The sequence below is a fragment of the Lontra canadensis genome, unplaced genomic scaffold (assembly GCF_010015895.1).
Source record: "Lontra canadensis isolate GAN:19392208 unplaced genomic scaffold, GSC_riverotter_1.0 scaffold59, whole genome shotgun sequence".
Lineage (NCBI taxonomy): Eukaryota > Metazoa > Chordata > Mammalia > Carnivora > Mustelidae > Lontra > Lontra canadensis.
The window spans coordinates 9969611-9983611 of NW_022631053.1; the positions used below are offsets into that span (position 1 = coordinate 9969611).

The 14001-nt window shown below is 40.0% G+C and overlaps 1 protein-coding gene across 1 annotated transcript in view; it reads right to left on the reverse strand.

Moving 5' to 3' along the window:
• TMEM117 (transmembrane protein 117) overlaps nt 1-14001 on the reverse strand; it is a 469463-nt gene that overhangs the window by 451758 nt on the left and 3704 nt on the right. The window contains exon 2 of the mRNA XM_032876977.1: nt 7154-7458. Coding sequence (XP_032732868.1) covers nt 7154-7430 — 277 coding nt within the window. The 5' untranslated portion in view covers nt 7431-7458. The remainder of the gene's footprint in view (nt 1-7153; nt 7459-14001) is intronic.

The following is a 14001-nucleotide window of genomic DNA, read 5'->3' on the forward strand; positions in this document are numbered from 1 at the left end:
CACCCAATCTCATTACTTGTACTTCACCCTACTCTCACCATATCCATCCCATCAATTGTTGACGCTTCACAAGGTTCTGCATGAGCCCATCCTGCTGCCCACTGCCCCAACCCTAGGCCAGAGTGGCCCGAATGGCTGCAAGGGGCTCCAAAAATACCTTCCTCCTTTCCTTTCTACTCTAGGGCCCTAACCTGCCCCTCTGCAATTCCCACTAGATTCTGCTTCATTCTGATTCATGAGAATCTTGTCATCATCTCCCATCTCGTTCAAATGCTTTCCTTGACTCAAAGACCACACTGGAATAGATAAATTGCCAAGGATGAGACGGGCACTTCAAGACCAAAGGAAGAATTTAGCCTTCTACTACACCGTTCTACTACCTCTCCTGCTCCTTCCTAATGCAAACTTTTCACTCCCTTCAAAATGAGCACGACTTCCTCCGTTTTCCCTGACTCCAAAAAAAGCTAAGTTGTTTTCATCTCTTCGGCTCACACCATCTACCCCGTGACCTGAAATTTGTAACGAATTCTTTGCATCCCATCTATTTTCAACCCACTCATGCTTCAGACTCAGCTTAGATCCCACATTGGCAGCAAAGTTGTCTTTTACCTTCCCAGCCCACCATGATCTCTTTCTTGAATTCCCATAGCTCTCACAGTCTGGACTATTCATTAGATACTTGATAGGCACTTCCTTGTATTATCAGAGTAATTAATTTTTCATGCATATGTATCCTGTCTCTTTATCCAGATTTTAAACTCCTTGAGAGCAGAGACCATGTCTCATATTTTATGAATGAGCAAATGAATACCCTTCAATAGCTCATAGTAAGAAGGCAACATGTAAAAGACAAAGGAGCATTAATTTATTTATTCATTCAAATTTATCAAATATTACTGTGTTCCAGCATTGTTTCAGGCACCAAGGGTTAAACGAGAAGCAACACAAAATCAGCCCTGCCCTCCTGAGGCTTCTGGTATAGCCAGGAACCCAGACATTAGTGAAACAATTATACAAATAACTATATACACAAATATGTCTGTTTTTAAAAAGGAACTGTGCAATGCTAACAGGTGCTGAATCATTTTCATATCCTATACCTCTCAACTCATCCTGAGTCAGCCTGCCCCCCGCCCTCCATACATGTTAAGAAACTAACAGAGGCTCTCTGCACAAATTAGCGAATAAGAAGAAAATAGGGAAGACAAATAGCAGGAGAGGTTTGTTTGAGAAATATATTTGTCACAATCTTGATGGTCTAAGATTCATGCTCGGATAAAGTTATCCAACCAGAAGGCAATACTTAGACTCTGATCACTCTGCACTTCACAGAATTACTTTCAGGGAATAAATAAGTAGAAAATAAAAAATAAATCACAGAATTGCTTTTATGCTTGAAAATTACACTCTAAACTTTAATGAAAGTTTGCTTAAAGATACAAGAATGTGAAATCTATTTCTGTCCTTGCCACTACACTAGTCAGTGACTCTCCTACAAACTAAAGAAAAAAGAAATCCTTTACCAGAATTTAGAGCAAGGAAATTCCAAAATTTAGTGCAAAGAAAGATTCCTTTGTGAAACGTGCAATTTCCACCATTTCTGTTATGCAAAGCTATGTAACAGATCACAGTTCCCCTTTTGCCGAGGCTCCAATTAAGCTTGACACCAACCAGGTAACACCTCATGAAATCAAAACATACTTAATTCTCTGTCTTTTCTGTGGTCTTTCTTTTCTATTCCTATTGTATTAAGCATATATGTCTTTGTAAATCATTTCAAATAAAAAGGATTTCTTGAGTAAGCTTATTTCTTTATATAACTCATCATCAGAAATCTTTGGATTTCTCTATTCATGGGTTTCTCCAATGTATAACGTATAATTTTCCAAAAGGCTAGGATGCATTATATTTATTTTTTTTAAACAATGGAAATCATCTACACAAATGGAGGAGAGAGGCTCTGGGAGATTATTCCAATGGAATTCAACTTTCATAAATCCAAATATAGTACTGACCTCAACAAGATTCAGTGTTAAACCCACAGAAATTTTTCTGAAATGTATCAATTGTAATTTCCCATGTGTTCCTAAATTATTTTCCACATTTGGGAAATGTGGGATTTGTGAACAGCCTGAAACCATCAAAGTTTAGTGCTAAGGTAGGAAAACCAGCTCTCTCACATTATTGCAATCATACAGCAAAGGTGAGAGGGGGTAATCTAAAATGCTTTTAATCATTTGTGTTCCTGCTAACATGCAATTTCTGATTTGCAAGAGTCACCATTTTTGTTTGGGATAATTAACATTACAAATTATAAATCATGAGGAGATTTCATGCAGTTAACTCAATAGCCACAAAATTGTAATATTTATGCCTCATAAAAATAAAATTAACCAACAAACTAGATTAAATTATGTGCTCACAGATTTATCACTGCTCCTCATGCATGCCCTAATTGGGCCATAAGATATTGTCCTTCCAGACATTGTCCTTCCGGAGTCTACTAGGAAGAGATTTTCCATAATAAAATAAGTGAGGGAAGACTCATGAGTTAATGAAATGAAAGGGGCAATGAAAGAAAGAGGGGCATTCTATTCAATATTTTTATTTGGCATTTCATCAGAGGATTAACAAAAAAGAGGCTGTTTAGCTGATCTCACAAAATGATTCTGATTATTTTGTAAACCACTCCAATTTCCATGCTTGCAATTTCTGTGCTTGCAATTAGCAGTCTCACCCCTCCCCACATACACACCAGTACACCATCACCACCACCCACCACAAGCATGCACCTGCAAACTGTTAAAGGTTTAAATATGGTCTCTTAAAAAAAAAAAAACAAAAAACAAATTATGTATTAATGCTAGTTATTTGGGAACAAAGATGTAAGCATTTATCACACCCCAAGCCAATAAAACAATGTTCATGCTGGCATTAAATTTTGGATCCTTTTCCATAACGCTGCATGGCTGTCAGTTCCCAAGTACCCTGGGGTACATTCTTTGTTGCAAGTAGACCCAGTGGGAGCTGGAGAGAAGACAATATCTGACAGGAGGGAGTCAGGAAAAGTGTCAAAGAGGAGATAATGCTTAAACTTGGATATAGAAGAAAAAGAGAAATCAACCAAGTTAACAAGAAGGGGCTTGAGCATGATGCAAGAAGCGGGGTGCATATGCAAAGACACAGAGGCATGAGAGAACCCAGCAGGTGTGAGGACCTGCAAATAATTCAAAAACTGTGGAATGTCAAGAGACCAGTTTTGAAGTCAGGCAGGAGTAAATCATCAAGAGCTTTGGCTATCCATCAAAGGAGTTTAGATTTTATTTTGTAGGTAATAGGATCCATTTAGCCATGTAGAAAAATTATTCCAGCAGCAAAACCCAGAATTAACTGGAGAAGGACAGAACTATTAGGAGCAAATGATCACCATTTTGTGAATGAAGGAAGACATAATGGTCATGAAGGGAGAAGAGAGATAGAAGAAGACAAGTTTGCACTTCACTAGAAAATTCAATCAGGAATCCAGTTATTTTTCCACTTACCACCAAGATTTGCAAAAGGTTATCATTCCTTCTCTAATACCCCATATAATTTCATAGATTTTTTAGTAAGAAAAAAAGAAATTGCCAAAGAGAAGTGATAAAGCTAACCATATCACAGAATCTTTCCTATGGTAAGCAGGAAAAAAAAAAAAAAAGACACACTTTTGCACTATCTCAAAATAATTAGTATTCAACACACACTTGAAATCCAGAGTGATATTTTTCAGGGCTGAATTATTTATACCAACAGGAGAATTAAAAAAATAAGCCACTAATGAAATGTGATTCTAGTATAAAACATTAGATTTTATAATAGAATAACTTAACAAAATGTAGAAATTACAGAATCAAATGATCTGCCCTTATTATTAATACCATGACCTTGACCATACGATTCTCGACCAATCTCAATATAAGTCGATAACTTTTCTCTAAACTGGATATTTTGTCCACGTTTGCCTTACCTTTCTACTCTGAGCAAATCTCCCAAATGGATCACAAACACATCCAGCCATCACTGCTGGACGTAACAGATGTCTAGTGTTTTGTCTGCCAGCACTCCCGAACCAGTTTTCGAAACTAACCTCCCCGGCTCACCCTCACCTTAACCTCTCCCATCGTTATCAATGTCATGCACAACACCATGCTTGTTCAGTGTTTGGTGGATTGCCTGACTAATACCCAGTTCCTAGATACCCTCTCTCTCATGACCTGTCTCTGCACTTTACTTGGCACTCATAAAGGCCACACCATAATTAGAAATCACCACTGAAGAATGGCTGTCCTTCAATACAACATGGCATTGCACCACATCCATAAATCCCTGCCCTTTTCTTACTTCCCTTTCACCTGTGCAGTATCACCCATTCTTCCAATCCTTGCCTGCTCCTCCCAGACCATCAATCTTCCTTACCTCTTTTCCATGCCCAGCCAGACCCCTTTTAATCAAAACAATACCTTTTTTATTAGAACCCTCCACTTATTCTCTATCCTTTGTTTCCAATACTGCAAGCCCGAGCCGTCCCCACCCAGATGAATCACTCTGGAATTCTGTTGCGGGTGACTGAGCTCATAAAGAAAACTGCTTAGCAGTTCAGACTGATGTCATTCCAATCTATAGTGGCCAACCCCAACAGCCCTCGGTGATCATCAGTAACCCTTCTTTTGTCCCTAGTCAGCTAGCATCTACACTCCCTAGGGTTGCTCTTCCAAACCTTAGCCGCTTTCTTAAACCCCTCGCACCATCCAACACCTCTATCGTTAGCTCTTCTTCATAGTGAAATACAGATTATCAGATCCCCACCTGCCTGTCTACTCCCCCACCCCAAGGTACGTATTAGAATACAAACCTTCATCCCTCTCATGACAACTTCTGAGCAACTGGGGTCTCTCCACCTGTCTTTGCTAAGGCCATTATTTCTGTGTCCTAAGTCATAAATAAAGCAGAGAAGGGGCATGTGGGTGGCTCCGTCAGTTAAGCATCTGCCTTTGGCTCAGGTCCTAATCTCAGGGTCCTAAAATGGGCTCCCTCCTCAGTGGGGAGCCTGCTTCTCCCTCTCCCTCTGCCCCTCCCCATCCCTCATGTGCGCTCGCTCTCTCTCTCAAATAAATAAAGTCTTTAAAAAAATAAAATAAAATAAAGCAGAGAAACCTTCGGAGAGCTCTCTTTCTATATCTTTATCTTCATTTCAATGTCTTTCCCCCAAAACGACAAGCAGATCAATTAACCTCACTCCTCAACACCAGCACCACCACCACCACCAACAACAAAATCTTTCCTTGGTCCTTCTTCTATTTTTAGCTACTTCCCAGCTCCTTTCATTTCCTCAGCAAACTTCTTGAAACTATGTACATACATAATATATATAAAATATGTACATTTTATAAATTTATGTCCTCGAAACAGATGACCATAGTTTGACTAGAGATTTAAAAGAATATATAAGTAATACTATGTGTGTATATCTATGTTGTTAATTTGTTTTTTCCTTAAACCATTGCCATCTGTTTCTAACCAAGTTTCTAGATTGAAAATACACACACTGTTTCACCTATGATCTTATAATCTTATAATGTTTTATTACGAAGTTCTCTAATTGGCCCAGCAGCATTTAAAACTTTCTTTCTCGCCATCCCCCTTCCCCAGCACTTACCACCTCTTTGCATACTGTACGGTAATTTGTTTAGTGTCTTTCTCCATCCTGGGGGATGTAAGTTGTTATGAGGGCATAGACTCTGCTTTTTTTTAAAGAACTTTTTTAAAAATTTTATTTATTTGTCAGAGAGAGAAAGAAAGAGCACAAGCAAGGGGAGAGGCAGACAGAGGGAGAAGCAGGCTCCCAGCTGAGAAAGAACCCTGGTCCTGCTGCCATCCCAGGACCCTTGGATCATAGCCTGAGCTGAGGGCAGATGCTTCACTGACTGAGCCACCCAGGCTTCCCTAGACCCTGGTTTTTTATTCACTCTCTAGAATACTTCTGGCATATAATAAGTGATCAGTGCATATTTGTTGGATAAGTATCACTCATCTTCTGGCCAAAATCAATTAGGCGAAAGGCAGAAAACACACTCAACCTGGGTCAACATCAGCCTCTTTTCCGAGAGTCTAAACTTTGGGACCAAGGTAGTCAAGACAGTCTCTCTGAACAGAGGTAAACTGATATTCATTGTGAACAGAGAATAAAATAGGTAAGTTAGAGAAACTGGGAAAAAGAAGATCCTGGTAGAATTCAAACCCCAGGGGCGCCTGGGTGGCTGAGTGGGTTAAAGCCTCTGCCTTCAGCTCAGGTCATGATCCCAGGGTCCTGGGATCAAGCCACAGCCCCCCTACCCCCCCACCCCCACCCCAATCAGGCTCTCTGCTCAGCAGGGAGCCTGCTTCCCCCTCTCTCTCTGCCTACTTGTGATCTCTCTCTCTGTCAAATAAATAAATAAATTCTTTAAAAAAAAAATAAAAAAATAAGAATTCAAGCCCCAGGTTCCATTTATCCCAATTATCAAAATGAATTCTATCCTTGGTCTCTATGAAATATCCCAGTATCCTTCTAGTAAATTACCTTTCTTAGCTTAAACTAATAGTGTCTTTGTCTATTGCATGCTACCAAGGGATGCTGCACTAAACATTCTGTGGTTGAATAGGCTCAAAATAAACATCCTAAAACCAAAGTTCAAAAAAACCCCCAGAGGGTAAAAAGTTAGAGTTACCATTCTAATTTCCAGAATAAACAACAAATGTAAATATATGAGCCATGGTTAAGTTACTTTAATGAAAACATGGTGTGACATGAAGGTAAACCCTTTATAATATAGGGAAAAGAGCTATTTTCATGTCTTCTCTAAATAAGATTACACACACATTAATTTTAGCTCTAAAGCCATTTTTTGAAAATAGATTTAGTACTAATTTTACGTCATGCTAATTTTCCTTGGGCCATAGAAAAGTACACCATTGAACAGAGACTAGCGGAAGAACCTAGCTCCAACAGGGCAATGCAAATTAAGGTTGGAGGGCAAACTAAAATGCATCCTAAATTGGCCTTTAGATATAACAGAGCTCTATCTTGAAGAACAGAGTTCAATAATTATCAACATTACATTTCATGGGTACTTACCAAACAAACGTTGATGGAACAGAAATTTGCCAGCTATTAGTCCTATGAGAATGGCCAGTAGCCATAGAAGCACCTTCAGAATTCTCCAGCCAACTCCTCTAGGGTATTTATTTGTTACAAACGAAAAACAGTTTCCAACAACAATAACATTGGCTTCTGTTTGGCTATGAGAAACCGGGTCCTCCGCAAATATTAAGAAGTTAAAGAAGATCACCAAGTAAGCCACAATCATGCGAGACCAGGGATGCTGGAAGTAATAACGAAAGTCTTTACCCATCCTTCAAAACTTCAATTCCGTTTTTGACCTGTAGAAGAAAAGATACATAGGGTTAGAGCAGAAAACCAAATAGTCTTTCTCCACCTATCATCAGTTCAGATTTTTTTTTAAAGATTTTATTTATTTATTTGACAGAGAGAGAGAGAACGTAAGTAGGCAGAGAGGCAGACAGAGACAGAGAGGGAAACAGGCTCCCTGCTGAGAGAGCCCGATGTGGGGCTGAATCCCAGGACCCTGAGACCATAACCTGAGTCGAACGCAGAGGCTTAACCCACTGAGCCACCCAGGCACCCCCTATCTATTCAGATTTGTAACAGCTCAAGAAAGAGGTTATTTTAAAAGATGCTACCTGCACCTACTTATGGCACCAAGACAAGTGTGAGATCGAGGAAAGTAAATATTGTCCCTTTGCAGCCATCCAATCATATCTCTGACCACATGGGGATGTGGGGTAGGAGGGGAACAAAAGAACAGGGCCAGAAGGGAAATGAGAAGGCAAAACACTGTCCAAAATAGGGGTGATGACTGAGATAACCTGTAGAGGTCACCCTCCGGAGGAAATGCAGAGAAAAAAAACAACAATATATTTCCTCTTTTAAATAACTATTGTTAGGTTACAATCTTAATATAAAGGCACTCAAAAATGAAAGCAATGTAGGAGTAAATTGAGCTCCTATTAACATAAAATAAACATCCTCCTCTGCCCATATCCTTCTCCTCAGAGTTAGGATCCCTTGATAATCTGGTGGATATATTCTCAGACTAAGCTAAATTACTAAGTCTATCCAATTCTGACATTCAGTTTTAGTGAACCCATTTGGTATTCAGACGAAGCTATTCCTCTTTGTTTGTAGCCACAAAGCTAAATAAAAGCTGAGATTTAAAAAAACAACAATAAAGGTGGTAATTGCACTGATGTCTGCCAATTCTCTTTTCTTCTTTCTCAATTTGTTTAAAACTAGGAGGAAAGGAAAAAAAAAAGGACGCTTACAGAGCCTACAGCATGTGACATCCAGGCTCTGTGTTGGATGCCTACATTAATCATTATCTCATTTTTACCATAACAACCCTCTGAAATACTACCATTATCATTCCCATCATTTCATTTTACAGGGAGGGAACTGAGGCTCACACAGATTATGTAACTTGCCCAAAGTCAGCCAGCAGGAGAGCTCTGATCTGAGCCTCTTGAAATCCGGCAGCCCAGTCAACTCCAGGAATTTTCCCTGCCTTAGAAGGCAGACCCAGGGTCCAGCCCCAGGGATGTCATCCTTTGACTGGCTTCTGCAGACATATTCCTCTCCAGGGATGATTATATTAACTCTACATTAACAGTATACTCTGTATACTTCTATAACCCAGGAAAAAAATATGTAAGTGAAACAACCCTTCACAAATCCCAAGCACTTTGGGATACTGATAAATTTCCCATTGATAAATATTCTCACTTTACACATGGCTAAAAGCACAAAGATCCAGCCATAAGCCTGAAGTAACTCTAAGTCAATGGAAGACCTAAGAATGGGCTCCAAGGCTCCCCAGTCCCTGTCCAATAGTCTAGGGATATGAGTATCAATTAAACCCACAGTCTAAGGTTAATGAAGACTTGTCTTCACTGTTTTAGAAAAGCAATGTAAATACACCAAAGAATGGTCAGTGTAACTCAGCAAAACAAAGAATCACTGTGCCTTGGATTGATTTACCTTTAAGCAATTTCAGTTCCCTTGTGATCTTCATGAATACTCTGAAATACCTGTCCCCAAGGACTGTAACTCAGCTAGCTTAGGAATGGTGACTATAGAAAGATTTTTCTTCCTAATGTGAGGTTCACCACCCAATAGAGCAGTGGTTGGTTGTCACACCAAAGACAGCCAAGTGGTAAAGAACAAAAACGAGCATCACGCATTTTCATGATATTCATTAGGCAAGGATGCCAGAATGGGTTGTCAGTTCGGTTTCATGAAACACTTTTAGAAATATCTAAAGACCACTACCACAAGAGAATACATAGAAATCATCTCAAGGCCAATGAGTCTTGAAGCAAGAAATTCCTAGATGCCCATGAGACAGGATAGGAGTATCACTTAAGAAAACAGGTTTCAGGGTGCCTGGGTAGTTAAGTGACTGACTCTTGATTTCGTCTCAGGTCAAGATCTCAGAGTGAGATGGAGCCCCCCACCTCCCCCACCCCTATGGTGATGCTCAATCAGCCCAGAGTCTGCTTAAGATTCTCTCTCTCCTTCTTCTTCTCCCCATGCCCCCCTCCCCACATGCACTCCTTCTCCCGAAGAAGAAGAAGAAAAAAAAAAAAGTAGTAGTAGTAGTAGTAGTAGTAGTAGTAGTAAACAGGTTTCTATGTTGCTTCTCTTACCAGTGGGGAATTCTTGCCCCATTGCCACACCACCTCCCTTCCCCCCGCCCACACACAAGCAAGGCAGCAGGATTTAGAACACTGAATTTGTAAGAGCCTGATTTTTTTTTAATCAATGCTTTGTGTAAGGTTAACATACACTTATTTTATTGTTGTTATTTTTAATGTTAGAATCTTGTTTTGTGGGCTACATAAAGTCCACATGCCCAAACTGAATTAGAACATTCAAAAAATGTTGGAGACAGCTGCTCCTCTTCAGTATTTATATTTTTCAAGAGAGACAACTACGGTGTTGAGCAACAATCCTGCCCTTGTACAGACCTGATTTCCCACAGGAATGTTATGAATGCTACCATCACAAATTACATGTAGGCAAACAAAGTTGCTGCTTATTTAATTCACATATGCAGTAAGCGGAAGAACCAGCATTTGAATCCAAATTCATTCCTAGCCCTTGATCTCTCTAATATACCACAAAGCTAGAAATGTTTCTTCTAATGAAAACTTTCCCTTCAGGTTTGTAGCCTGTTTTTTATTTCTGCTAACAGATTCAGTGACTTGGATACTAGCTGAATTACTGGTCTTTCAATTTTATGCCACACATCCTGATATTTATTCTTGCTTCATATTGCCAAAACTGAAGTGATATCTTCCAGGGGGGTCCCAAATTTCAAAACCCACATTATAACTTGAATAAAACTTCTACTTATCCCCACTTTCTGATTTCATCCACAAAGTCACCCCAAGCCTGCCTAGTCATCTCGGCCTTAGGAACCAGGTATCCCAACACTGTTTCCGCCTCTGGTATTCACATGAAGCAATATGATCATTCATATAATCCAGGGCGGAGGTTGTTCAAATGGACTGTGCTACAGTGGACAAGATAGTCTGAAAACACTTTTAATTTTTTAAAATTCAATTCTGCAACCATAGCTGAGTTTTTATCTTAAGTAAATGTGATTTATCTTAGCACTTAGTATATGATAGGAAAATTATGGGTTTATGTGTGTGTTTCCTTCCCTGAGACATAAGGTGCTCAGGGAAGAGCTGTTCACTTCTGGGTCACAGCACAGGGCCAGACTCAAAGGGGGCAATCAATGAACATCTACTGGATGCTGTGAATGGTACACTTAGAAAGAAAAGCCTCCTCGCTGTTCAGGCGAGATGAGAAGGCAGAGCAACCTGCCATTAGCTTCCACTAACACAGGAAAGGAGAAAAGCACTGGGACCCCAAAACTGCCATGCTAACTCAGCCAGCAGCCACAATGTGCTCCCACCTGACGACATCTCATTTTAGCACACATTCTGCATTATCACCATTATCACTGGGGCTGACATCTATGGAGTATTTACCACATATCAGACACTATGCTTATGAGCTTTACAAACTGTATTAAATTTCATAGTAGCTCAATGAAGAAAAAAAAAAATACTCTTATTTTACAACTTTTGAAACTGAGACCTACGGCGTAGTAATTTGTACCCGATAACACAATCAGTCTGCACCAGAGCCAGGATTCAAATCTGAGTCACGTAGCTTTAACACTCTACACCACACGTTCCCATGTAAAGACAAATTCCAAAATCTTGCCCGTTCCATGTCGGTCAGAAAGTTCCTGAGAATAAAGATGCCTAATAGAAAAGACTGACTGTGCCTGAGGATGAACGAGTCTACTAATACTATTCCAGTGGACTTTGCAAACATGCCCAGAAAAAACTGGTTATGTGACTGACAACCGGGCAGCTTGAGTTTTGTTCTTCTTCTCTAAGCATCAGCACAGGTCGTTGAGTTGATCTGACTGTTCTTATGCAATGCGTCACTGAGGCTCATTCTGCAATTTTCCAACTATACCTACAGAGAGCACTGCCGCTTTGAGAGGTGGATTAATCCACCCATCCACTTTCCTCTTCTAAGTAATGACATCATTAGGTAGATGTTGCTACCAAGATCTTGGAAGCCTCTCCTTCTCCCCATTATAGCAGTGATGGAAGAAGAAGATACGGGCTGGAACTTTACACACGTGCTGATAATCCACAGGCTATCAGTCACGGTTTCTAACTCTAGATGGACTAATATTTATAGTACAGAGTAGGAATACCACTCATTTTACTATATGTCTTGCATCCCAGCTGGTTAAAAAAGGCTCAGAATAGAGAGGAATGCAAAGGAACAAGGGGAAAAAGATCAGGCTACTAAGATTGGGAGGACACTGAGCAAAGACAGAGGAGAGACTTTCTGGTAGATAGGGGCATCTGTAGTCCTGGGGGGCTGGCACACAGAGCCTCTGAGGTATCTTGTGAGAGGCAAGAATAATTTGGGGCCAATTCAAGGAAGAGTATACAAAAGTGTTATTCTGTATTTTTTTTAAGATTTTATTTATTATTTGACATACAGAGATCACAAGCAGGCAAAGAGGCAGGCAGAGAGAGAGGAAGGGAAGCAGGCTCCCTGCTGAGCAGAGAGCCGGATGCGGGGCTTGATCCTAGGACCCTGAAATTATGACCTGAGCCGAAGGCAGAGGCTTCAACCCACTGAGCCACCCAGGCACCCCTGTTGTTCTGTGTTTTACTGAATAGAGACTAGAGACTGAAAAGTTTCAGAACTGAAGAGTGATACAACCACCTGGAGCAGAGTTTGGGAAAAATTTCTCTGTCAGCCTAGAAAATTAAAAATTGGTATGAGGCATAATGAACACGGGGAAATTAAATTTATAGGCAACTTCAACATTTTAAGTAAAAGATAATCAGGTCCTAGACTGGGGCAACAAATGCCCTAATGAGTGCTGTAATAATTTGACTGAAGCAGAGTACCATGCCTTCATTACTCACTTGGGCCTTTACAAGGAAAGGAAAACATTGAAGGCTTTCAGGAGGGTGAATTTCATTTTTCTCAGCAGGGACCCTGGCTCAGGCTACAGTTCTCACATAATGCCAAGTATGATCAAGATGAAGTATATCACCTACATTTTTTAAAAATTTATGGATGCATATGGGAAAGTCCTTGAGGAACAAATATGCTACGCAAAAGACACTACCACTAGCCAAGCGGGCATGCTGAATGCACAGTTCTGCTAATGTAGGTCTCAACTTCTAGGAAGACCTAACCAGATACCATGAACAGACTCCTTCCACTGTGGAGCACTATCTTAAGATTAAAAAAACAAACAAAACTCTCCAAAGTTTGCAAAGCTCCTTAGTATTTATGTCTGAAAATTCATCTCTAACCCCTCTTAGTTTTATTTAAAGGGCTTTTTGAAGATGACTATGCCAAGTGTGTAGACTTTATTTCAAGCAACTTGAATCCAATTTTTTGAAAAAGAATTTTTATAATTCTTCCTGTACTTTACTTTTTGTGGGAAGCACTTTGTGACACAAACAGCTGTACTTTGGGCAGTTTTTGGCTGTATTAGCACAAGACAAAGTTACAGGCTGTCTCTTCAACTATCTAATTCCAGTATAGTATTATAGACCATATGTAAAGTTCTTTGCAGTTCACAGAATACTTTTTACAATCATTTCATTTAATCCCTAGGATAATCACTTTTAATTTTTTTTTAAAAGATTTTATTTGAGAGAGAGAATGAGCAGTGGGGAGGGGCAAAGGGAGAGAGAGAGAGAGAGAGAGAAGCAGACTCCCTACTTAGCAGGAAGCCTGATATGAGGCTTGATCCCAAGACCCAGAGATCATGACCTGGTACCAAGGCAGACACTTAACCTACTGAGCCACCCAGACACTCCAGATAACTATTTTTAAAATTGAAGGTCAAAAGGGCAGACACAGCTTTAAACTGTTGGACACTATTTCCTTAAAAGATAAATAAAGACAGCTGCCTATACTTCTATCACATTTTACCTCTTAGTGTTTTCAGTGAGCAAAATCACACCATGAGGATGATACTAGAATGATTCAAAGGAATCAGAAACATCTGTTTTTCAGAAGGCAGCCTAGAGTCGGGAGAGGAATATGGTCCAGTTCTACCTGACTGCGACTTACCAGCTCTGTGGTCCTGGGCAAAGCCCTAAGTTCTCTGAGATTCCATTTCTTCACTAGTAAAATTCCAGTAAAAGTACTTCCCTCAGAGCATTGTAGTGAAGACTGGAGATGTCATTGTAAAGTGCCTGGTCACTTCCAGGTACTTCCTATTGCGAAGGCCATTTAAAATACGAGTGAGTCATTGTCATTCCCATTAAAAATGAGTG